A 26,989-nucleotide genomic window follows, 5' to 3' on the forward strand; every position below is an offset into this window, starting at 1 on the left:
CACAACTCTACCACTATCCTAGCCTGGCTAACGCCTCCCACTTCTCAAATGAGACGTGGTCTGGCAACCAGACGTTCATTTTCTCGTATTTGAAAAAATGCCCAGATCCGTTCATTGGGCGCCACGGATGTCAATCAAATGCGTCTCTGCATAGCTCTTCATGGTCTTGCTTTCTCCCCTGTTCTGTGATTGGCCTCCAACATCAGGCGAACATGGGGGCGTTAGTTTCCAGACTGCCTTAGCAGCGTGAAAGAAATCACCGCGCAAGGCAGTATGGGAAACCCAGGCTACCACTATCCAAAAAATGATGCACAAATGAGCACAAATGTATAGTTCTGAGGCTGAGTTAAACATTAGTTCTAAATCATTCTAATCATACCTGACATGATTCAAGAGATTATGTGGTATTTAAACTAGACTGCCAAGAGGCCAACATGCCCTGTGCTTCCAACTTATTAATGCATTAAACCAAACAGACATGAACAAACTACACCCCTCACATGATATCTCTGGAGCTGATGAATCCCCATCAGAGTGAGACCAGCCCTCAGGATGCACGTACTGTATGTACTGTATGAGTGAGACCAGCCCTCAGGATGCACGTACTGTATGTGCTGTATGAGTGAGACCAGCCCTCAGGATGCACGTACTGTATGAGTGAGACCAGCCCTCAGGATGCACGCACTGTATGTACTGTATGAGTGAAGGCTGCACGTACTGTATGTACTGTATGAGTGACGGCTGCACGTACTGTATGTACTGTATGAGTGGAGGCTGCACGTACTGTATGTACTGTATGAGTGACGGCTGCACGTACTGTATGTACTGTATGAGTGGAGGCTGCTTACCCCTTTGTAGTGCTGGCGGGCCATGTAGGCCCTGAGGATGCACTGCATGGCCAGAGCCGCTGCCTTCTTGCGCTTGAAGCGCGTCCGCTCCATGTGCATGCGCTGGTACTTCTGAATGGTGACGGCTGCACGAGTCCTGCGCATGTACTTGACCAGCCTACACAAATCACACAAACAATTATTTGATGTATAGTACTTCTTGTTTCTTCATGTGTAGGTATTTTATACTATTATTGTATCATTGTTGTTGTTATTCTTATGGCTATTTTATGATTTGTGAAGCACTCTGGGTCAACCCTGTGGCATTAAATGTGCTCTGAAAATTAAATATGCCATTTCATTGAGTCATATTTCTTGTTCAAAATAACAACACAACACGAGCAACAGATAAAAATGTTGCACCATATTGTGCTGCAAAGTTTCAACTGTGTCGAGTCGCATCCTGTGAGGGCTTTCCAACTGAACATTCGCTCGCATCGCAAGCATTTTACACAAAATGACCTTAACCCATGGCGTGTTCGAAGGCCGAACTCTGACTGTGAGAGAGACGTGTCCAGTGGAAAACGGCCCGTAGGGTTGGCTCTACTCACCGGCGGGCCTGGTATCCACGCACGTGTCTCTGGATGGTGATGGAGGATTTCTTCATCCGCAGGTACTTCTTACGGGCCAGCCAGCAGCGGATGGTCTTCTGGATGCGGATGCAGGCGACACGGAGTTTGTCCGCTCTGAGCTTTTCCAAGTAAGCCACCTGACCCGCCCGGAAGAAGATCTTGGTCTTACCAAACTGGTACTTGTCTGGATCCTGTGGAAGGACATCAAGAGCACATCTGAACACCATGGAGTATTGAAGTGTTGTCGTTACTTAGCGATGGGGTAACTTGTCAATCAAGTAGCTTACATCAGAAATAAGACTTAATTCAACTGCCTGCAGTGCTTACGGTGAAAGAGAGATATTTGAATTAGAGATAAAATGCTCTTCTATCCTACAGGGTTAATGTGAGATAACAAAGTAGCTTCATGAATGTACTATAAAACTGCATACAGTAAGCAGCACATTCTGACATCCAGTGAGGACTAAAATGTGCTTGTTTTCAATGTCAACAAAACAAAATGTCAGCACATTCGGTTTTTGGCAAAGCTGGAAATAATTAAGCATAAAAAGCAAATATGCCTTCACAAAATAATCCCTTTAGAGCAGTGAGGCTAAAAAAGTGACACTCTCTTTGGACTCCATAAAACTGATCAAGGCATCTGGCCAAATACGACCAAGAACCGATGAGTTAACCTCTCACTTCCTCCATTTTGAAATCCCTGCTACCAAAAGCACCGCTCGGGTCAGGGAGAGTCTGCCGCTGCAGTACCTGCACAAGTTGTTCCAGCACGTTCTTGCAAGTCAGCTTCTTATCTGCCAGAACATCTTTCTGCTTCATCAGAACCCGGTACCGGTTGAAGAACTCCTGATAAGTCCACCTGTTCCCAGCAACACACACACATACACAGTTCAGCTAATACACTGAGATAGGTCCACCTGTTCCCAGCAACACACAAACATACACAGTTCAGCTAATACACTGAGATAGGTCCACCTGTTGCCAGCAACACACAAACATACACAGTTAAGCTAATACACTGGGATAGGTCCACCTGTTCCCAGCAACACACAAACATACACAGTTAAGCTAATACACTGGGATAGGTCCACCTGTTCCCAGCAACACACAAACATACACAGTTAAGCTAATACACTGAGATAGGTCCACCTGTTCCCAGCAACACACAAACATACACAGTTAAGCTAATACACTGGGATAGGTCCACCTGTTCCCAGCAACACACACACATACACAGTTCAGCTAATACACTGAGACAGCCCAGAACCTGAGAACCGCTAACTCCACATGTATAGCATTCCTGCACACAATGGGGCTAAGTTACAGTGCACTGGAGTGTGTGTTGGTGTACACTACGGTGAGGTTTGGTGCACTAGAGTGTGTGTGTTGGTGTACACTACGGTGAGGTTTGGTGCACTGGTGTGTGTGTTGGTGTACACTACGGTGAGGTTTGGTGCACTGGGGTGTGTGTGTTGGTGTACACTACGGTGAGGTTTGGTGCACTGGGGTGTGTGTGTTGGTGCACTGGTGTGTGTGTTGATGTACACTACGGTGAGGTTTGGTGCACTGGTGTGTGTGTTGGTGTACACTACGGTGAGGTTTGGTGCACTGGGGTGTGTGTTGGTGTACACTACGGTGAGGTTTGGTGCACTGGGGTGTGTGTTGGTGTACACTACGGTGAGGTTTGGTGCACTGGGGTGTGTGTTGGTGTACACTACGGTGAGGTTTGGTGCACTGGGGTGTGTGTTGGTGTACACTACGGTGAGGTTTGGTGCACTGGGGTGTGTGTTGGTGTACACTACGGTGAGGTTTGGTGCACTGGGGTGTGTGTTGGTGTACACTACGGTGAGGTTTGGTGCACTGTACCGGGATGGGAAGCCAGCAGCCGAGATGCGGATGGTCTCCAGCACGCCACAGGCTCTAAGCTGCTGAACTGCCCTCTTGGGGTCAAACCTGAAGACAACAGAATCATCATTATTAAATGTGTCATCGTTATTCCCTTACATTTGTTTTAAATCAGAAAATGCTAGAAAAACAAAGCGTGGAGTTGCTCACGTGAAGGCGTGCTTGATGTCATTGGGCTTGATGCAGCGCACATAGTGGGGTGTTGTAGCATTCAGAGTCTCCATTAGCAGATGAAGTGAGTTCCGGAACTGGGGAGAAGGAATTGCACATTCATTCACAGGTGCACTCGGTGACTCAATGTAGCAAGCCATTGTGTTTTAGGACATACTACATTCCAATGGGCCTTTAACAGCATATATGTGACAGGGTTACATGTACATATCTGTGCGCTGCAAACACACCTGGAGACCAACAGTCTTCTTATGCTCCTTGCTGGCCTTGTTGGGCCGGCCCTTGTCAGGCTTGACACTGAGAACGCGCTTCCCTGTTTGGGCTCCAGTGGGGGTGGTGGCCTTCTCCTCATCTTGAAACAGCTCCACCAAGAGGTCAAACTGGGTACAGCAACCAGCCAATGCCATTAAAACCACAAGCCCCTCTGGCGATGAGGCCTATTATCAGCTCTAAATATGGCTGATGGTAGAAGCCAGCAAGCACGGGTACGGTCTTTAAAAACATCTAAAGATCACAGCTGCCCGCAGCTACTAACTATCATTGGGTAAGTTCTATTATGGCACACAGCAGAGATATCACTGCAAAGCAAATTGGTCCTTAAAGACATGCAGCGAGGAGTATTACTGTTAAACCAGAGCACAGAGGAGATGGGTACATGCTGAAGAGGGAAAACTGGTTAGAGCCTCAAACACACACGCTTAGTCCACCCAGTGGATCCCTTAGTCAAACACACACGCTTAGTCCACCCAGTGGATCCCTTAGTCAAACACACACGCTTAGTCCACCCAGCGGATCCCCTCAGGGCAGGCCAGCCTCCAGGGCCCCAGTGAACACCAGGACAGTATGCTGCTGCTGCTGCTGCTGCTGCTGCTGCTGCTTTATGGACAGACTGGGCTCACTGCACAAGGCAGACCATAATTTGCTTACTATAAGCCGCGGCTTGATTTTGCTACATTTCTTCACCTGTGAGATAAATACACAGGGACAGCTAATATGGCATTGATATGATTTTGTTTCTTTTAACTTGTATAAAACCCTGTCCTGTGGCGTGTACACAATGCGGCTACACACAGAATATTACTGTAGCTGCAGCAGCAAGCACGCCTCTCTGGTCGCCGCTAGCAACGCTACAGCAGCCACACAGCATGCTGAGGGAGCACAATCATTTCTACCTCCTTCCTTCCCTCTCTCCTCCCCCACCCTCCTTCCCTCCGCATCCATCCATCCATCCATCCATCCATCCCTCCCTCCCCATCCATCCATCCATCCATCACTGCCCTTCTCCCTCATGCACACCCCATCCCTTCCTGTAGCCCAGCTGTGAGAGCGCAGTGAGGCCGAATGGAAGGGTGTGGTGGTGGTGGTTAACAAGTTAGAGGAGGAGAGAGAGACCAGCAGGCCAGAGAGAGAGGAGTCATAGAGACAGGAGGGAGAGACCTTTACCTTCTGCAGGGACAGAGGTTGTCATGGTGGGACACAACACACGCACACACACACATGAACAACACAAGGAGAAAATAACATGATCGTAAAACAAAGGATTTAAGAAAAACAAAGCAAATCTCTACCACTGCATGCATCTTGCACTACAAAGTATTAAATGTCCATAAACACCTTTATGGCTTCTCAGGCTAAACCAGGTTATCATAACAGCTGTTGTGTCCAAGCTGTTGTCATGGGTCAGAAGTGCAAGATGAATTTGAGGTGCTGAAATTCATTTGCTGTCTTCCTCTGTTGTGTAAAACGAAGGAATGGATAACACTGTGGGGTACAACTGGCTCTGATTTAGCGGAGTGTAGTCAACTCACGATTGCCACAAGGGCCAATCAGAGATCAGCGCAACACATAGGGGGCGGAGACATGAGGGTTACAGCACAGTGATGACGAGTGTGCCAGTGATGGGACTAAATGAATGATGTGAGAGTCAAACTCAAACACACGCTCAAATGTATGATGACATGGAACACTGCTAATTTCCAACAGCTATGCATAAAATGATTAGTGATCATTTACTGATATTATCATTAATCTAGGAATTTGGAAATAGTATAAGGGAAGCAAATTGGGTTTATTTTGTAGTTTATCTTTGGTTTATTTTATTAATGTCTAGCAGTTATGGATTAGCGTAACCTTGTTTTAAACCCTTACCCCATCTGATCACAGAACCTGGGTCTTTAAGGAGAAAACACTCAGTCAGAGGACAGTACTTTTCTGTCACATAGTTCTCAACCATGAATAAGCATCTTTAAAGTTGGCCTCATGGCCATATGGCCAGAGCAGAGCAGCGCATCCTAGAGCAAGGACCTACTTCAACATGCATGAACACGAAACAGACATGTGTATCCAATAGAAAAGAAAACAAAAGTTGTGTAATTTGAGCTTTGATGGTTACTCGGACATCCTCAGTGAATTAGGGCCAGGGCACTTTTAGGCCACTGTGAGCGATCCGCTGTCCCGCGTGGCTGAGAGGCCCTGTGCTGCCCTGTGCTCCTACAGCCTGTGCCATCTCCCATTATTTAATTCATCTTTGTGCAATCAGCTGTGGCCATGGGAAAGAAAAAAAGAGTAGAGATTGGATTTAAAGCTTAGCCCCTTTCCCAGAGGAATTACCTCCCTGATCTTTTCGGCCAAAACACACCAGAGACTGAGGACAAACCTACCTACCAGCAAGAGATTGGACAACGGGCTACCCACACTCTGGCATTTCTGTTGTATTTTTTAACTCAAATTACTCAAACTTTTGCTATTAGCAACATCTAGCTACATAGGAATTGCTATCAGAGGACAGACATCAATATGGCAGAAGGGAACTTCTGGTGATTAAAACAGACAAAACATGTGTCATGACTGAGAGAAAAAAAACGTTCACCACATTAACACCAAAACATTTGGGTTCTGAAGCTCTGTTTTTCAGCAAATGTAATGTTTACTTTGAGAGATGTTATTGCTTGTCTTGACTTGCACATACACTTCCTGAACTCCAGGTGGCATCAAAAGCTTGACTAAACAAACTGTTTTTCTCCTTTCCCTTTTTTTAAAGGTCATCACAGCAAAAACATGATTCTGGAAAATTTCCACCATAGCTCTCAGGATTTTTCTCGGCGTGTCTTTCTCCGCTACCAGTACTACAATATCCACGTGGACGTGCTACAACCTCGCTCCGTCAGACCCCGTTCTCTTCTCGAGGGCTAAAAATAGAGCTCCACACACAGAGCACCGTGTGGGCGCTCAAAGCTGGCGTGAGAGAGACGAACCTTGCTCGCTTTGAGGACGTGAATCTGCTCCTCGTTCACCGTGTCTTTGTTTTTCTCCAGGAAGCCGTCGCACTGGTACTCCACCTGAGGGGACAGACACGGCACACGGTCACCACCATCGCACCCTCGTCAGGCCCACTCATAAGCTCTGATTAGCACTCTCCAGATCTTATCTCTGGGCCAAGTCACCTACAGCGCGGCAGACCTCCCGATCACAACAGGCCTTGTGGGATCATTTACAGATCAAGAAGACCCAGCACAGGTGACCTAGGTGCTTAACTAATAATGCTACATTCAAAGGAAGCCTTTGCAGGTGTGGGTGTGAGTTAAAAAACGGGCAGATTGGATGGCCCTGGGATGGCGAGTCCAGACAGCAAGGGCCTTTAAACGCAAGCCGGGGAGAGGTCTAAGTGCACTTTCCTGACACAGGCTATCAGCCCTTTGGCTCTAGCGTTCTCTCAGGGGTAACATGAGACTGAGGCTAAAACTGGCGGAGGGAACACTGGGTCAGCCAAGAACTCAGAGGGGTGAGTCACAAATGGGCCTTCATAATCAGGTAGAGAGCTGGAGAGCAAAAGGGCAAGTCTCTTTAACACAAAGCACACAAACATGCACATACTGTACACACAAACACCAGCAGCCACAACGTATGTAGTCAATGTCTGAAAACCCTCTTGGAGAAACAGAGAATGAGTCACACATGGGATACTGTACCTTATCAGCAAAATGCTGAATGATGAAGGCTCTGTTGGACATGCGTGGGATACTGTACCTTATCAGCGAAATGCTGAATGATGAAGGCTCTGTTGGACATGCGCGGCTTCTCGAACAGCGAGCACGTCTTCAGGTGAGTGTTGTACAGCTTCTGAGCCCAGGAGTCGTCAGAACCCTTTGGCATCTGGGATTGGGGCAGAAGGGGAACACATCAGTGGTTCTTGTGAGGAACCAAAAGGACCGGAGGAGAGGTGGCACTATACAGAACAACCCTGACCCACTCCACACACAACTGAACACAATATATTTACAACATGGTCTACACTTCATCTGCACAGCAGGTCCAACTGCACAATGAACCACAACTGACGTGTCCTGCATGGGTCTCCATCTTTACCTTGCACTCCTCATCATGAACACAACTGACGTGTCCTGCATGGGTCTCCATCTTTACCTTGCACTCCTCATCATGAACACAACTGACATCTCCTGCATGGGTCTCCATCTTTACCTTGCACTCCTCATCATGAACACAACTAACATCTCCTGCATGGGTCTCCATCTTTACCTTGCACTCCTCATCATGAACCACAACTAACATCTCCTGCATGGGTCTCCATCTTTACCTTGCACTCCTCATCCAGCAGGTCCAGGATCCCCATCTTGGCCTCAATCAGGTTGATGCACGGCTGGTTATCATAGAAGTCTATCAGTGTCCAGGGGATCTGCTCCTTCATGTACTCCTCCTGTTCCAGTTTAAACACATGCTGCAGACAGAGAGAGAGAGAGAGAGAGAGAGAGAGAGAGAGAGAGAGATATGGCAGAGGTCAGGGTGGTCTAATGTTGAGGCCTTCTCTGTGAAGCGGTATGGACGATTAAAGCGTTTACAGAGCTGATGTCACAGGTACAGCACTAGCTGGCCAGACCTCATCTTACACGGTTGCAGAAGTAGATTAGCAGTACAGTATCTACTGCACATAGTGATACATACAGTATGTGAGAACATTATGGATTTGGAATTCTACATAGTGATAAATATGTCATAACATTATGGATTTGGAATTTATGCTTGGCTCATTTGCAGGGAGAAACTGTTTTAAGCTGGACTTACCATGTTAAATTGCTGTTGAAGCTTTTCGTTGGCGTAATTTATACAGAACTGCTCGAAGCTGTTGATCTCAAATGTCTCAAACCTTAGTTGTAAAAAAGTGAAATCCAAAAATAAATAACATGTCCCAAGACAGCACATTTGTTGGTCATCTTAATAAAGGTCTAAACTCTAAAGCATCAATACATGAATTTCACACTTCATTAACACCATGAGTTGTACAGGTAAACTGATATGGACAGGATGTGGCACAACCCTACCCACCCGTAAATATCCAGGACTCCGATGAAAGAGTGCTGCTTGATGTTGGCGTGCAAGGCTTTATTGACGTGATCCACGATCCAGTTGAACAGCTTGGCGTATATGTGCTTGGCCAGGGCATCGCGCGCATTGGTGGCCTGGATCCTGGGGACGGTTTTGATATACGTCTCTGTTGCGGTTTTCAGTTTTTTGTGACAGAGCCAATGGGACATGTCCTGGTAGGTCACACCCATGAGCTCACAAAATGTTGTAAGATGGCCATTGTTCGGCTGTTGGAGAAAGGGATACATGCACAAGCAGCATTGTCAGGGCTTCTGTACTTTACGGAACAGTTCTTTCATCATATCAAGTCCTCTATGCATTTCATGCGTCGACTATTGTTATGTATCGTTAATACTACGTGAAGTTAATATTATAAATGTTGCAAACTATTTTTACAGCCACAAGTAGAAGTGTACTTGAGTCCTATTCACAGGATCAACCTCTAGTGGTGATCTGATTTTAAAATGGTTTGGATTATGGGCTGTGTTTCTTTAATGTGAGAGATTTAGGTGGTTGATGACCTTGAAGTTCTGGCCAACTTGCCAAATCCCAGACAAACAGCAGAAGGAGCGGAACATTTCCATAAATCACATGGCAATAAAAGCTATACGATGAGCATGTGCAGGGGGACTAAATGGCCACGTCAGACTCACCGGGATGATACTGCTGTCTGCATCGCGGTCCTTCACCACCACATTTCCAAGATGGAGGATTGCAGCAAGAATGTGGAAGAGTCCCATTTGATATGATTCATTGATACCTGGTATCAAAGGCAGGGCAGATGTTTACATCATAACACATCCTTTTAACAACAATAACAGATAATCAGGTACAGTACAAAACTCCACTGACAAAAATGTACTGACGAAACACATTTTTGATTGGACAACCTTACCTAGCAATGTGAAAGCTTGTCTAGTATTGGACAGCTCCTTGGCATCATCCACACCATCTATGACAGGGTTCCGGCCCTGCTTGGTGTAGAGGAAGTCGTTTGCGCTGCCTGAGGGGGAAATATCAACAAACATCAGAGGACACTGAGGAGCAGGAGCATCACTCTGATGAGTTTACATTGGTAATGACTGTGTGCATGGCAAGTCACAGTGTGATATATGTCCCACATGGTAATAAACTTCCAGCCAGTGGACACTGATCCACATTCATGCTCAGCTCAACAGCATGTGGAAATGTCACACGTGATGGCCTAATAACAACTGGGAACTCAATCAGGCGTCCCCATCCTGTAGCCTGTAGTCTGGGATGTGCCGCTCTGTTCACGGGCAGCAGGGAATGGCAGGGAACAGCAGGGAAAAGCAGGGAAAAGCAGGGAATAGCAGGGAATAGGGAAAAGCAGGGAAAAGCAGGGAATAGCAGGGACTAGCAGGGACTAGCAGGGAATAGCAGGCAATAGCAGGGAATAGCAGGGAATAGCAGGCAATAGCAGGGAATAGCAGGGAATAGCAGGGAATAGCAGGGAATAGCAGGTTCCACATGAACACTCCCAGCTGTCACAAGGAAGAGCGGAACTGAGCGATTCAGGCGTCAGTGTGGACTGGATCCGCAACCAAACCACACAAACAAAGCAGTCTTCACAGATTAAAGACAAGATGCGCTGTTGCCAGGCAACCAGGACTAGATGGCGTGACTCCCCCCCCCCAAACCCGACCCCTTATTAAAAAGGCATTAGTTGTTCAGGAAGCCAGCTGAGGGGGTAGACAGTGCCAGCAGTGTGTGAATGAGTGTGTGTGTGTGTGTGTGTGTGTGTGTGTGTGTGTGTGTGTGTGTGTGTAGGCATATTAGTGTCTGAATGTTTAAAACAAAACAGTCTTGACTAAGTGAGCTGTGTGGTCTTCTACAACACCATTTGTGATTTTTATGAACTTCCTCCTGTGGAGTCTGCTGCTGCTGCAAGACTCCAGCTCCTCTCTGCAGTGAGCAGTGCTGACCCAAAGCCACCGCTGCAGTGAGCAGTGCTGACCCAAAGCCACCGCTGCAGTGAGCAGTGCTGACCCAAAGCCACCGCTGCAGTGAGCAGTGCTGACCCAAAGCCACCGCTGCAGTGAGCAGTGCTGACCCAAAGCCACCGCTGCAGTGAGCAGTGCTGACCCAAAGCCACCGCTGCAGTGAGCAGTGCAGACCCAAAGCCACCGCTGCAGTGAGCAGTGCTGACCCAAAGCCACCGCTGCGCTTGGCTGCAGTTATGGAGCAGGTAATGATCTCAGCAGATTGGTCTGAGTGGAGATCAGAAGAGGGGCCACAGGTCGTGCTCTTAAGGGTTAATGGACTTACCCAGCTTGAGGGCTTTCAGCTCAGGTATGTGGGAGGAGGCACACAGCTGATAGAAGATATGGTAGTTTCGTTCTTCATCCGCCTAGAAAGCAAGCATATTAAAATGTGTCACACAAGGTAAAGCACTGTGGCTGGCCTAGGGTGAGGCTGCCAAGTGACCACTGGAGTCAGTCAGGGTGCTTGTGAATGAGCAAGCTTACTAAGTCATTCTTCACAAGGACCTGGAGATTTGCTTGGCACATCTTGCAACCATTCATTGACAACATTGCAAACATATTTTAATTTTCAAGCATCTAAAATACATGATACTCAATTCAACTGATAATTCAACACATGATAATCAAATCAACTGGCTATGGCTTGCTGATTAAATATAGACAAAACACTACCTGTACATAATATCTCAGATGATGGCTTAAAAATGAACATTCCCTATACCTAGACGGCTCCTCCCTTGCCTGATGCATGATGCATTGCTAGAGCAGCATTTTAAGACAGAGATAAGAGCTAAATACAGTGCAGACTTCACACATTTCTGTGCCTGTGACTAAAGTAGGCCTCTCTGTGCCTGTCTGCGCCCTTGACAAGCACGAGAGAGAGAGAGAGAGAGAGAGAGAGAGAGAGAGAGAGAGAGAGAGAGAGAGAGAGAGAGAGATTGAGGGAGAGAGAGAGAGACTGAGGGAGAGCGAGAGCGAGAGAGAGCGAGAGCGAGAGAGACAGAGAGACAGAGAGACAGAGAGAAGACTCCTGTCACATCTCATTTCACCCGCCAGTGGAGATGCTAAGTCCCCTGGTCTCCTGTCCACCTGACTGCTAGCGCTGTGGCACCAGGCCCAGATTGGAGCCTGTCGGTGGGACCCTGCATGGACCTGCAGCGCCACACACACACACACACACACACACACACACACACACACACACACACACACACACACACACACACACACACACACACACACACACACACACACACACACACACACACACACACACACACACACACACACACACACACACACACACACACACACACACACACACAGAGCTGCCAGGCCACACTGCAGGCTACATGATCTCATATTGCTGTGGAGCCTCTCAGGCCGCATATTGCACCAGCAGTCAACACACACACAAAGACAAACAACACACACACACACACACACACACACACACACACACACACCTCCTGCCTCAGTAGCAGACTACTGAATAGACTGAAGCTACAGTACTAGGGGAAGGGAAAGTCCACCTGAAATCTCCTATTCAGATTGTCCAACAATATTAATGGCCTAAAGGCTCAGGAGGGATAAGCTGGACCTTTACTATGTCTCTGCGTGTATGACACCTGTCTGCCTGGCGCGCTACCCTCCATGCCCTGCACCCAGTCCCTGCACCCAGTCCCTGCACCCAGTCCCTGCCCCATGCCAGCTGGCCTGCTGCCACCCCTCCAGCCTGTCGGCTTCCCGCACTGCGCTCGCTCAGGTGTTCAGGCGGATCGGAATGTGAGGAATGTTGACGGCGCTGCTGCATAGTACTGGACCGCACTGGACTGAGCTGAGCTGCACTGCACGTGACCCGCCACTCTCACAGGCCTCACATAAGCCTCCAGTGCGTCCACTCCACTGTCCCCACGCCTGACAGAGACCCGCTCGGTCCATCCCGTCCTCTCCACTAGTGGCGTCACGATGGCCGCGTGCAGGTATGAGAGCACAGAGGGAGACACCCATCAGGAAGTGGATGACTTGGTGAAGTAAAAGACACGCGTTCTTTCCCAACGCTGGCATTGTTTTCAGGCTAACAATGCTGTGGGCGTCGGCCAGTGAAGCGAGCTGCAGTTTAGTTCCTCATCAGCAGCAGCTGCTGACAATGAAGAATGTTTCCTTATCGGCCTCCAGCGGCAGACATGCAGGTGAGATCACGCCCAAGCTATCTCTACAGATCACAGGTGGCCAGGGCCCACAAACAGGTCCCATACACACACACACACACACACACACACACTACTCTGAGGCCAGTTCTCAAGGAGAGGCGGGGGGGAGGAAATAGTGGCAGCAGCCCTCAGCCACACAACAGTGCCTCAGTCCCACACACAGTCCCCCAGTCAGAGCTACCGCTGCACTCTGGGATGGGTGGAAAAACGAAGGGAAAGGGGACGAGGGAAAACGAGGGAAAAGTGAAGGGAAAGGGAGTGTTTGAAGAGAGAGGGGGGAGAGTCAACATTTCCTTTGGACTAAAAATAAAATCAAGAAGGAAAAAAAAATGGTCCAATCTTTATGGCCTGTTTAATGGACAGTGCTGTTCTTGTCTCAGCTGATGTGTTCAGTAGCCCTGACGTGGCCGAACGTGGCCCAGAGAGCAGCAGAGCGGGCGTGAGGAGCGTCTGTGACGCGGCCGAACGTGGCCCACAGGGCAGAGAGTAGCGTCTGTGACGTGGCCGAACGTGGCCCACCGGGCAGCAGAGTAGCGTCTGTGACGCGGCCGAACGTGGCCCACAGGGCAGAGAGTAGCGTCTGTGACGTGGCCGAACGTGGCCCACCGGGCAGCAGAGTAGCGTCTGTGACGCGGCCGAACGTGGCCCACCGGGCAGAGAGTAGCGTCTGTGACGTGGTGCTGGAGGAGCTCAGTTGCCAGGCGGTCAGAGAGCTGAACCCCCCCCCCCCCCCCCCCCCTTACCTGCTCAGGGACTGGCGGATGGAAATGAGCTGTTAGCTATAATTTGGTACAAGTCATCTCTTTACTATGTAACTAATGAACCTTGTACATGGTCCCTGCTTTAAATAAACCAAATAAACTAAACTAATGTGGGCTGCGTCCACCCTCTGCCCGCCTGTTACGGCCCTGCCGCTCAATGTCTTAACCCCGGCCATCTGCACTGACGGGCCTGTGTGCTCGTTCCCCTGTCCTCCCCTGTGTGCCCCTGTGTGCCCAGGTGTGCCCAGGTGTGCCCAGGTGTGCCTGATTGGGAGATTTAAGTCCAGCTCCGCCTGCGCTTGAGGCGGGACTCCTCCTCCCGGCTTTAACGTTTGGATTGCGTTGCGTTACCGTTGTTCCCTTTACTGACTTACACTTCACTTTGTGTACTTACCAATACACTGACTTGCACCACACTCTTACCGTTATTCCTTAATATTAGTTTATGTTAACTTTTATCTAATAAATTCATTTATTACTATTTCAATGCTGCGTTGGTCTCTCCTTAAGGTACATACGAGAGCCAGTATGTCACACTGCCCCACACAGCATCTCCACCGCTCAGCGCCTCCACACACACACACTAACCCACTGGCTGAGTGGAGCGCTCCAACCCAACACACTGCTCCTCGCTCAGGAGGACAAAGGCGCTCTTCTCCCTCCACATCCCTCCATTAGTACCTGCTGGCGTGATCTCCAGATGCGTGGCATTGTTGAAATACGTTCCCACACTGGCACGTCAAATAAACAGGCCCAGTGACTGGAGGATTTGTGCTCGTGTGTGTTAGCAGTAGCACAGATGTGGTTATGACACAGCAGCACACTCTTGTGCTTTGCATCTGCTAAACATCCAGGAATTCAGAGGACAACACAGACATTCTTTGGCCGTTTCCATGCCTCAGAACGTGCTTTATGCTTTATGCTTTATGCTTTATGGGTGGAGAGCTCACCTGGAACACTACGCGGGACTTCTCCAGCAGGTAGGTCCTCATGTTGGCACCGATGATGTGGTAGCGCCGGTCGAAGCCAATCTCGATGTACTTGCCGAAACGACTGCTGTTGTCATTCCTTGTTGTTTTGGCGTTACCAATTGACTGGAATTCAAGAACATTGGGAACACAGATTGAAATGACGCATGCATCAGGAATACTGCATTTATTACAGATAGAACCACTGAGTGAAAGACAGACATGTGGAGAAGGCAGATGAGCAGGTTAGAGCGATGTTCTGCAGAGAGTGCTGGACTGGACTACCGTAATTTCCCGACTATTAGCAGCGGCTTATACATTGATTTTGCAAAAAACAATTCCGCCACAAGGTTAATACAGGGGGGCAGTTAATATGGTGTTAATATGGTTTGGTTTCTTTTAACTTGCATAAAACACTGTCCTGTGGCTTATACACAATGCGGCTTATACACAGGAAATTACTGTATAGATTTACCGTAATTTCTCACTATTAGCCGTGGCTTATACATTAATCTTACAAAATTTCAGCAGCTATAAAGTTAATAAACGAAGGCAGTTAATATGGTATTAATATGGTTTTGTTTCCTTTAACTGTCCTGTGGCTTATACACAAGAAATGACTGTACTCTTACAGGAGCCCTAGGGCTACCTGGACTCACCTCACTCCCACCTGATCTACTTCTTGAACACACACACACACACACACACACACACACACACACACACACACACACACACACACACACACACACACACACACACACACACACACACACACACACACACACACACACACACACACACACACACACACACACACACACACACACACACACACACACACACACACACACACACACACACACACACACACACACACCCCAAGTACTTTATCCTGTAGGATTAGACAACATTACTACAACACCCAGTTTAGCACAGGTGCTCTCTTCATCTCCTCAGTCAATGGAAATGTAGGTCTACGGCACACTACAGGACCCAGCGTCATTCCGTGATTCACAGACTGATTTAATACCTTTGGAGCATCGTCTGAATGGTTGCTGATAATGGACAATGTAGATATTGCATTACAGACCTGCCTTGTCTCTCTACTACAGTAGAGACGGCTTCCACTTCTCGGTGCCAGCATGACTGTACCCCACCGCACAAAACAAAGGTGTGTAGAGGATGGGCATGCTTGGGGTGGAGAACCTGACAGGTCGACAGCTTTCTCTATGCTATTTGGGATGAACTAGAGCAGATATGGCAAGCTAAGCCTTCTCATCCAACATCAGTGGCTGGCAAAGCCTCCCACAAACACTCCAAAATCTTGTGGAACCCCTTAGATGAGTGGAAGCTGTTACAGCTGCAAAAGTCTGGGTGGCTATAAAGGCAGGCGTCCCACTACCTGTGTCTATAGTGTAGATAAAGATAGGGGGAGGCGGGTGGGGATTGAAATGCCTCGTTCTTGCTCATAACAGACTGCTGGGGAATTAAGACGCTAAAAATAACACAGATGTCAGAGCTATTGTTGCAGTGTGGTGATTGGGTGTAAACTGGGACCACGGGAAACACCATCTAATAAAGAGGAATGCAGTTCCTTGTAACTGAGTCACATGATCCAGAAGGCAGTGCAGTTCACTGCTGATCGTTCAAGTCAAGCTTGATTTTTCAGGTCTGCCACACACACACACACACACACACACACACACACACACACACACACACACACACACACACACACACACACACACACACACACACACACACACACACACACACACACACACACACACACTGCTGATCACTGATAGGCTGCTTCTGAAACAAAGGCACCACAATAAGGCGACAGCTGCTGTAACCATGGGACACCGGCTAACACAGTGACACTTCCACCCATCAGCCAATCACCTCCCTGCCATCAAGCCCAGCTTCACTTCACCAGAGGCTGCCGACAGCTCTCCAGCCTCCATCCCAGAGCAGCGCCTACAGCCCCACTGCAGCCCCATCAAGCCCAACTTTACCAGAGGCTGCCGACAGCTCTCTGCCCCACTGCAGCCCCACACTCAGCAGAGAACCGCAGGAGTCAGCGCTCCTGTTCCCCCAGCGCTGCTGAGCCCCGTGGACAGAGTGCTGAGAGCAGCCACACCTCACAGGGGGGAGAGGAGGCATCCATAAATCCAAAATGGCCGCGGGCACACAACAGCCGTTGCTCAGCAGTATTTAAGCGCCCACAGGAGCATCTGCAGGGGGAGTCGGGACGCTAAGTCTCTCAATCCATCACTGGAGTTTCCACGGTTACAGTCAGTGACAGATGATATAGAGAGCAGCTGAAGAAGAGGAGGCAGTTTGGAAGTAAACAGAGCAAGGTGCCAATTCTGCAGAAGGGCTTCTCGCAGTGGGCCTCACTGAGACATCTCCAATGGACACATACAGTGTATCTACAGCGCCCTCCACATACAGGGTATCTGTGTCCTGCTGGGCCTGCCTGCTCTGGGGTCACTTGAGATGGGAGAAATACGGATTTCAATGTTGGACTTCCTGCTTTCAATGATGTAAAAATCATCATTTTACATCATTGAAAGCAGGAAGTCCTATTCATGGGTTTCATTGAAATCCGTATTTCTCCCATCTCAAGGCAAACTGAGGGAATGATGCATGCCCATTCAAAAACATGACTGGTTTTCTAAAGATACAAAGCTTAATGCTAATCGGTGAAGTGTCCCTTTAAACGCCGGCCTGCTTGCTGAGGGAAGGGAGAGAAGGCTGATGCAATCGAGTCAGCTGAGCCCCAGTAGACCAGCAGTTATCAGAGTGTACACACACACACACACACACACACTCGCTTGCGCAATGCGCATGCACAGAGAGCACACATTCTCCTCTCACCATATGTGAACAAACACACGCACTTTCATTCACACACAAAAACACAAAAACACATAAACACGTGTTGGGGTGGGAGTTAGCCTGACGATCACTGCTGCTAAGAGAGGCCTGAGGCACAAGGCACACAAATGTAGAGAGCGGAGTAGTGACTGTGGTGGCTCTGAGTGCATGTGTCTACATTTGTGCCAAGCTTCAGGCCAGTCTAAGCAGCACAACATTAACCCTGAACATAGACAGTGCTCTAATGCTTTCATAAAGCACACAAGCGTGAACCTGAACATAGACAGTGCTCTAATGCTTTCATAAAGCACACAACATGAACCCTGAACACAGACAGTGCTCTAATGCTCTCATACAGCACACAACATGAACCCTGAACATAGACAGTGCTCTAATGCTTTCATAAAGCACACAAGCGTGAACCTGAACATAGACAGTGCTCTAATGCTTTCATAAAGCTCACAAGCGTGGCTCTGGGGTCCTGTGGCCGCTCTTTAAACACAAAACACCAATCTATACTTTACAGGCGACCAGCCTGAGATACAGTAGGTGGACTGTCAGATGGCCAGTCTGCAGCCACGCGTAGAAGACAGAGAGAGGTATAGAGACAGACGGAGAGCACTATGGGATGGACGTCATAGCAACGCTCACCTCCATGATGGGGTTGGAGGCCAGCACCTTCTCCTCCACGTTGGCCTCGCTGGCGGAGCCGCTGACGGTGGCGAAGTAGCGCATGGCGTATTTAGCCGAGACCGTCTTCCCAGCGCCCGACTCCCCACTCACGATGATGGACTGGTTCCGCTCATCTCTGAAGGGTCAAAGGAGAACAAGATGGGCAAGGAAGTCTCCACGCAGAGGTACAGGCATGAGAAAGAGGTACATTTAGAACGGCTCATTTGATCCAAGAATGCGGCCTTTATTTTGGGATAATCAGATAAGAGCGAGAAACACGAGTGAAATGCCTCCTCTTTAAAGGGACACTTCACCGATTAGCATTAAGCTTGGAATCTTTAGAAAACCAGTCATGTTTTAGAATGGTCGTGCATCGTTCCCTCAGTTTGCCTTGAGATGGGAGAAATACAGATATCAATGTTGGACTTCCTGCTTTCAATGATGTAAAAATCATCATTTTACATCATTGAAAGCAGGAAGTCCTGTTCATGGGTTTCATTGAAATCCGTATTTCTCCCATCTCAAGGCAAACTGAGGGAATGATGCACGACCATTCAAAAACATGACTGGTTTTCTAAAGACACAAAGCTTAATGCTAATCGGTGAAGTGTCCCTTTAAGGCATATGTGTGTCATAGGGTGCACCAGGGAGGCACAGCCACAGCCCCTCTACTGGAGCCCGTCTGAGCACCGGCACCTGGAGGGACAAACTGTGCCAAGGAGCGAAACAGAAATGACACCTCTTTGATTTCTCAAAGATCAACAGCTGTCTCCTGCTATGTGAGAGTATGAGTGATGGTGAGTAACAGAGAGAGAATGAGAGGCAGAGAGAGTGAGATGAAGGGCGAGAGAGAGAGAGAGAGAGAGAGAGAGAGAGGCAGAGGGAGAGGGAGAGAGCAAAAGAGAGAGGCTGCTATTTCTGGTTTGCTGCAGAGCTGATATTGTGCTGACCTACAAACCTTCCTTGGAATGACGGTGGCCAGTGTGACTGCACAGAGAGGAGCATGAAGAATGGAGAGATGAATACAGAGACAACAAACGAGTGGAAACTCACCTCGCCATCTGCTTATATGCCTCCTCTGCCACGGCGAATATGTGTGGATCCATGTCACCCATGTTCTGCCCGCTGTAGGCATTAATGATGTCCGATCCATAGATGGGCAGATTCTCATAGGGGTTAATGGCCACCAAGACGATACCTGGAGATGAGAGAAAGGACCAAATAATTCAAGCTAATGCGTGATATCTTCATATGCTGCTCAACATGCCTCATAGGGTCTGTCATGGGTCCAGGCACCACCAGTGGGGGGCATTCCAGGAGGGGGTTGGTGCTCCTGCTCAGGGTAATCTGAACGCTAGCAGGCCCTGGCAGGGGGGGGGGCGGGGGGGGGTCTTACCGCAGTAGGTGTAGATGAGCTTGGAGTCGATGAAGCGCACTTTAAGGTTGTGCAGCACGGCGGGCTCGTGCAGGTAGCTGAGCGCCGTGAGATCATTCTCTCCCACCAAGATGTCCGGGTTCCGCAGGTGTGGAAGATTCTTGGTCTTGGGGTCCAACTTGTGTTCAATTTCCTATGAAGGATGCAACAACAACACCCTCCTCAAAAACGCCCTCCTCAAGCTCATTCCTCTCGGCATCTGGGTTTAATGTAATTCTTCAAGAATAATTCAGACTCTCAACATTTGGAAACAGATCAAATATGACTTCCTCCCTGTGCTCATACTTGCACTTCCTGTGACAGTATTGCCTCCCTCACTAGCAACAGCTGGCAGGAGTCTCAGTGCAGCACAGCAGCTTCTGCACTTGCTGTCAGTGGCAGAACATGTGAAGGGCAACAGGCAAGTGGCCGTGACTTGGAGATAAAGGGAGGCTCCAGTTCTGAGGAAATGCTTTCACTAACGGCCCTGAGTGAGCCATTATTATGGACATATGCTCCTCCCGCTGTGCCTGGACGCTCTGGACTTGACAGCCGGGCCGGCCTGAGCACCTACAGCTGAGCCAGAGCGCTGGTCAGGCCGAGGCACAGGAACTGCTCCATGTATCTGCCCCAAAGTGTGCGGGTCTGGCAGGAGGCACAGGAACTGCTCCATGTATCTGCCCCAAAGTGTGCGGGTCTGGCAGGAGGCACAGGAACTGCTCCATGTATCTGCCCCAAAGTGTGCGGGTCTGGCAGGAGGCACAGGAACTGCTCCATGTATCTGCCCCAAAGTGTGCGGGTCTGGCAGGACAGCCTTGCCCTCGGCTCCAGCCCTCACTGAAGAGAACTATTCATGGAGCACACAGAGCTCATGCAGCAGCCATACTCTCTGCTCCAGCCCTCACTGAAGAAAACTACTGATGGAGCACACAGAGCTCATGCAACAGCCATTCTCTCTGGCTCGACCCGGAGCATGTGTGCAAGTAATTCCATTTAGACACAGTTTAATTTAGGCAGAGTGCCATCAAGATTAACCAAGAGTCATAAACAATATGGATTAGCGGGGGCATACTCAAGACTAAAAGCATTAGCTGACTACATGCACGTGGGAATAGAAGAATGAGAAGAAGTATTCAACAATGTGGCTTTTCTCTTTTCAGCATTGATACCTGTACCACAGGTTTACGTTCCATAGCTAGGTTATACCTATGTAACTTCAATGGGATATTTAGATTTAAGCATCTGTTCATGTGAACATAGAAACATAATGGGATGCACAATTAGCTAAGCCATATAGAGTAGTGTTGTCGTGTTGTAAAGAATAGTGTTGTAGTGTTGTAATAGTGTAGTGATGTAGTGGTGTAGTAGAGTTGTGGTATTCTAGTGGTGTAGTGGTGTAGTGGTGTAGTGTGTAGTGGTGTAGTGGAGTAGTGGTGTAGTGGAGTAGTAGAGTAGTGGTGTAGTGGTGTAGTGTGTAGTAGAGTAGTGGTGTAGTAGAGTAGTGGTGTGGTGGTGTAGTGGTGTAGTGTGTAGTGGTGTAGTGGTGTAGTGTGTAGTGGTGTAGTGGAGTAGTGGTGTAGTGGAGTAGTAGAGTAGTGGTGTAGTGGTGTAGTGTGTAGTAGAGTAGTGGTGTAGTAGAGTAGTGGTGTGGTGGTGTAGTGGTGTAGTGTGTAGTAGAGTAGTGGTGTAGTAGAGTAGTGGTGTGGTGGTGTAGTGCTGTAGTGGTATAGTAGCATAGTGGTATAGTAGCATAGTGGTGTAATGGTGTAGTGGTGTAGTAGAGTCGTAGAGTAGTGGTGGTGTAATAGTATAGTGGTGCAATGGCCATTCACTCCCTCCTCTCCACTCACCTCTCCATCCTCCAGCTGCAGCTGCAGGATTCCGTCTCCCTGCTTATAGTCCTTCACCAGCTCGGCTGACTTCCACACCTCTTCTGCATCAGGGATCCACACCCGAGCAAACTGGAGGGAGAGACGGACAGATCAGCAGCGGTGCAACGCAACACACACACACACACACACACACACACACACACACACACACACACACACACACACACACACACACACACACACACACACACACACACACACACACACACACACACACACACACACACACACACACACACACACACACACACACACACACACACACACACACGAGCCATTAGTGGAACATTGACCTTGTTGAGGTTTACTTGGTTTACTTGTGAGTCTGCATACAGAATGGCATTACTCTGGGACTCTGAGATGATTTTGAAGTTGACGAAAAGAACCAAGAAACCAAGGCACCCTAGCCTTTGTCTAAAGTAATTTCAGGTAGAAGTAACTTATTGGTGAAATGAAAATACACAAACATACACATAAACACATAAACAGCCCTCAAATCCTATTTTTAAACCATGAGATTTTAATCAATCAAAATTTGGCTTGGGGATGAATTATTTTACGCCTGGGCCTAACTATTCATTCACCAAGCTGACTGCTTCATTCTTTAAGAAGTCAGAGTGACATTGCCTTATCCCACCAAAAGAACACTGTATTCACAACACACAAGAGCACGGAATACAGGACACACCTTTAATCTGATGAAGCAGAGAATACACAAGCAATTATTCCAGCAAACTCACACACAAACGCACACACACACAGCTCCCAAAACCAATTCTTAAAACACGAGATTGTATTCTGGACCCATTCAGTGTTTGATTGAGGAGATCTGAAGGGTTTATCCGTCTCTGACGTCCCTCCTCTGTACTGCAGTGCCCCTCAGACCACAGGTCAAAAGGGTCAGAGGTCAGGCCCCGGCAGTGGCGCAACTGGCTGGGGCACCTGCACCGTACGCTGGCGACCCGGGTTCGATTCCCGCCCCGTGGTCCTTTCCAGATCCCACCCCGACTCTCTCCCACTCACTTCCTGTCATTCTCTCTACTGTCCTGTCCAAATAAAGGCATAAAAAAGCCCAAAAAATAATCTTAAAAAAAAAAAAAAAAAAGGGTCAGAGGTCAAAAGGGTCAGATGCTGTGGTGTGAGACCTGGACACGTGAGCACCATCTGACCATCAGTCTCCTCATTAGAGAGAGACAGCAGAGAGAGAGAGAGAGAGAGAGAGAGAGGGAACGATTGACCTCTCCCCCTTTTATGGTCAAGCAAAATACATCAGTGCCTACTGTTGCTGAAGGGTTAAGAGTCTGTGGTGGTCTGACAATCGTCTGGGAGGAGGAGGGGGGGGGTTGTCAGCTGACACGGACGCATGTGAAGAACACCGACTCCAACTGTCGGGTCACATGACGAAGAATCCAGAACGCTCACAAAGAGCCCAAGAAGCTGACTCTGTCTGACGGCTGCCATGCCCACAGATATCCGCTGCCCTGAACAGCCCGACACACTGAAAGCTCAGAAGTTCCAAGGTCATCTCCCAGACACCCGTCCCCAGGCCACCACTGACAACACAGGGCACAACAATGTGCTTGAGGACAAACCAGAGAGCGTATGACGACTGGTCCACTGTTCTGAGATCTCTTTTGTGTGCTTAAAGAATATAAAGCATGGGATTCAGCGATTGAGAACAACTGTGGGAGGATTATTCTTTAGGGAGAAATTGGTGAGCTGGGCTTGGTGATTCGCCTCTATATCTGTTGCTTTTAAAGGAACAGAAGGAAATAAAAACGTTTGTATTTGTACACCGAGTTCCATTAGAACATAGAGTTGCTGAGTTGGTCTGGGCAAGTAAAGACAGAGACGGCTGCTGGTGCAGCAGATCTAATCACACAGCAGGGGGGAGTTCAGGGGGCCCACATGAGCACAGGACAGCATCACATGCACGCCGGTCTGGAGGAGACAGTGGGCCGTAAGCACACCACATACAGTAGAGCCACCGACATCACTGCAGCCACTCTCTCTGCATCTATCTGTCTATCTGTCACTTGTCCAAACACACCAGTGTTTTTAAATGACAAGCCTCCTGTTGGCACCAATGTGCCTTACCGCTGCGTTACGTGCTTTCTAGATGGTTGCAGAGTCGTTAAAAATAAACAAATAAAGTATCGCCACTGAGTGAGAAAGAGCAACTCTGCCGACTTTGCTGTTCAGTCCTTGGGCAGATAAGCTGCCATTTCAGCACTTCTGCTCATCCTGCTGAGGTAACACTAGAGCCCCGGATGCGGATTGGCTGAGCTGAACAGCTGGATGCCCATGTGTCCTGCTAGCGCGCACCGCACTGGTCAGCTGTCTGGAGCCAAGCTGGGTGAGCTAACAGCTGCTGGGCTGAGCTACAATAAAAGAGGTCAGATCAGCAATGACATGAAGAATCACAGGGTTTTCACCAGCCAAATGATCGGTGTGTTTGCGTCTCGTGTCAATGGTGTCCTTTGTTGAGCACGGCAGGCTGTAGGAGTCTGGGGTTTGTGCGGCGACTAAAACATGCATCACAACTAAGCTGTAAAATGACTTTGACTTCTCCAAGCCATTTGTGTGTCTCAGTGTGCTGTGTCCGAGCAGGCTGGTGGTTGTGTGCCGATTGAGGGTAAATCTGGGAGGTGGCCCAATTTTCCCTCACTGCCGTCATCCTCCTATGACTCACCCCCCCCCCCCCCCCCCCCGACATAAGGAGAGGCTAGGCCTGCACTTCCAGGAAAGCGCACTGCTTCACACAGTCGTGTCTCATGAATGTGAATGGAGCGGAGAGCGGCACAAGCGTAAGCAGGAGCTGTAGCCCCCAGGCAGGGCCCCGGATCACATCAAGAGAAGCGGGTGCATACGCTGCTCACTGAACAGCACCACGCCGCTTTTACTCGACAGAGAGCTCTAACCCCTCCCCCTTTATTAAAACAGCGCCGTCACCATGGAGACAGCCCAGCTAACAGCCCAGCTGGTGACAGATGACTATGGGGGTGTTACAGGAGGGTGAGGGGAGGATCATAAAGAGGCCTTGGGGTGGTGAAGGCCAGTGTAACCAGCCCAGGGAAACCACCTCCTTATCACACACTCACTCTGAGACCAGTGAGAGAGGACAGCCCCTACGCCGGAAGGTGATGGGTCAGAAGTGGTAGACATCCTCACTGTAGAGGAGAACAGTCACCGAGACAAACTGGGCTTTTGAATGGTGCTCTCAGTGATAGAGCGCACAAGAACCCACCTCACGTCCTTTACTGAAGCCGTAGCCTCGTTTCCCAGAGGGTATAACTATCTCCACGCGCCTACTACAACTTATTAAATGAGCACCTGCCTCTGGCACGCAGCACAAAGGAATGTGGTCCTTTATTGTGTGCATGGAGGAGAGAATAGCACTTTAGTAAAACCAATTAGAAAAATACATAAACAAAATGTTTCCATGGCAACGCTGCAAAAGAAATGAAATTCAGACAAAAGAGACAAATTAGCTTCTCGTGAAACGTGTATCCACCTAGCTAGCTCCCCGCGTTGGTTCTTGACAAATAGAGAGCCGTGAGTGGAGCGGGGTGTTTAACACCTTCCTCCCCAGAGAGGTCCCATCCCAGAACCTTGGCTCCTAGCAACAGAGCAGGAGGAGCAAAGAGACGGCTGGTAAAAATAGCAGCTCGACATGAGCAGCATCACACCCACAGAGGCAGCAACTAGCACTGCTGCCAACACTTCCTGATCCTCACCAACACTCACACAGTCACATCCAACATTCTCTCTCTCTCTCTCTCTCCCTCTCTCTCTCTCTCTCGCTCTCTCTCTCTCTCTCTCTCTCTCTCTCTTCTATCCCTCTCTCTCTCTTCTATCCCTCTCTCTCTCTCTCTCTCTCTCTCTCTCTCTCTCTCTCTTCTATCCCTCTCTCTCTCTCTCTCTCTCTCTCTCTCTCTCTCTCTCTCTCTCTCTCTCTCTCCCTCTCTCCCTTCTATCCCTCTCTCTCTCACACTGTAGTAAAAACATTACCCGATCCTCATCGACACATCCTGTACTGTATACACGTACCTATACAGTAGGACACACAAGGATGCATGCTCCCAAATGGAGGCATGTGCAGGCCTATTCAGATGCACTCATGCATTTGGAACCAACAAAGGGGTAAAAGCAGCACAGAAACAGACGCGCGGCGCGTTTGTCATGTTTCCTAGGATATGCCAAGTGAGCTGAACATGCAGAGTAAATCAGTTCCCAAAGCTGTTGGCCCTGACGCAAGAAAAACAACTACACTATTACCTTTGGGTCAAAAAGTGCTACATTCGCATAAATTGAGCGTCAGCGTCAGTTCTGGCAGGTAAGTAGTCAAGACGCTGCTAACCGCTGTGGGCGTCAGCACATCAGCTGGTCAACTCCCCTCGCTTCTAAATGGCTAGATCCAAACAGGGCGCCTTATTTAAAGCTGCTTAGTTGTTCCTAACTGCTTGCTGCTCGCTTTATGCAACCCACCTCCTCCCCTGCTCCACCCTGTCGTGTATAACATGGCATAGGCTTTATGTCATAGTTGCCGCTCTGTTCATATGGGGGAATAGTTTAGCTCGCTCAGTCTTAAACTGTGTGAGCGCCCCCCTAATACTGCTGCTGTCCCCAGACTCTCTGCTCTTTCATGGTGCTCATGAAAGGTCTGGGTACTCCTCTGAACAGAGCCATACCGCCAAATTTAATTCGTAGTATATTAATTTAAATTGCCTAAGATATTTATTGTCTGTGTTGTTATTGACGTATGGACCTGACAGAACTTAAGTAATGGCTATTGTAAATATAGGACAACATTCTGCTACTTAGATTACGTTAACACATAGACATTAATAAATTCTACATTGTACACAAATATTTAACATTAGAGGGTACTGAAGGCGGGAAAATACATTTGTTTCAGATGTCAGCTTCAACACTCTTAGTAAGTCTATATACAGTACATAGCCTTCAACAGATGCATCCTTCATACCTTCAACAGATGTGTATTGAGTCTTTTGAAGAGTGACTGAGTGTACAGAAGTGGGCGGATTTGTTTACAGACACACCCATCATCATCATCATCATCATCAGTTGCTGCAGAGGCTGCTGAGGAGGACTCTACTATGGCTGCTGAGGAGGACTCTACTAGGGCTGCTGAGGAGGACTCTACTCTACTATGGCCTGCTGAGGAGGACTCTACTATGGCTGCTGAGGAGGACTCTACTATGGCTGCTGAGGAGGACTCTACTATGGCCTGCTGAGGAGG

At 48.7% G+C, this 26,989-nt stretch overlaps 1 protein-coding gene across 3 annotated transcripts in view; it reads right to left on the bottom strand.

Annotated features, from left to right (window-relative positions):
- Nucleotides 1–26,989, bottom strand: part of myo5aa (myosin VAa) — a 54,974-nt gene that overhangs the window by 21,865 nt on the left and 6,120 nt on the right. For all 3 annotated transcript variants that reach the window (XM_062548687.1, XM_062548686.1, XM_062548684.1), the window contains exons 2-20: nt 21,685–21,795; nt 19,817–19,988; nt 19,474–19,618; nt 18,400–18,556; nt 14,845–14,988; nt 11,204–11,285; nt 9,810–9,917; nt 9,568–9,674; nt 8,876–9,141; nt 8,615–8,696; nt 8,130–8,270; nt 7,562–7,687; nt 6,790–6,873; nt 3,766–3,915; nt 3,515–3,612; nt 3,326–3,412; nt 2,210–2,318; nt 1,439–1,650; nt 849–1,005 (exon numbers count right to left, since the gene is read on the bottom strand). In XM_062548687.1, coding sequence (XP_062404671.1) covers nt 849–1,005; nt 1,439–1,650; nt 2,210–2,318; nt 3,326–3,412; nt 3,515–3,612; nt 3,766–3,915; nt 6,790–6,873; nt 7,562–7,687; nt 8,130–8,270; nt 8,615–8,696; nt 8,876–9,141; nt 9,568–9,674; nt 9,810–9,917; nt 11,204–11,285; nt 14,845–14,988; nt 18,400–18,556; nt 19,474–19,618; nt 19,817–19,988; nt 21,685–21,795 — 2,538 coding nt within the window. The remainder of the gene's footprint in view (nt 1–848; nt 1,006–1,438; nt 1,651–2,209; nt 2,319–3,325; nt 3,413–3,514; nt 3,613–3,765; nt 3,916–6,789; nt 6,874–7,561; nt 7,688–8,129; nt 8,271–8,614; nt 8,697–8,875; nt 9,142–9,567; nt 9,675–9,809; nt 9,918–11,203; nt 11,286–14,844; nt 14,989–18,399; nt 18,557–19,473; nt 19,619–19,816; nt 19,989–21,684; nt 21,796–26,989) is intronic.

The sequence above is a fragment of the Sardina pilchardus genome, chromosome 11 (assembly GCF_963854185.1).
Source record: "Sardina pilchardus chromosome 11, fSarPil1.1, whole genome shotgun sequence".
Lineage (NCBI taxonomy): Eukaryota > Metazoa > Chordata > Actinopteri > Clupeiformes > Clupeidae > Sardina > Sardina pilchardus.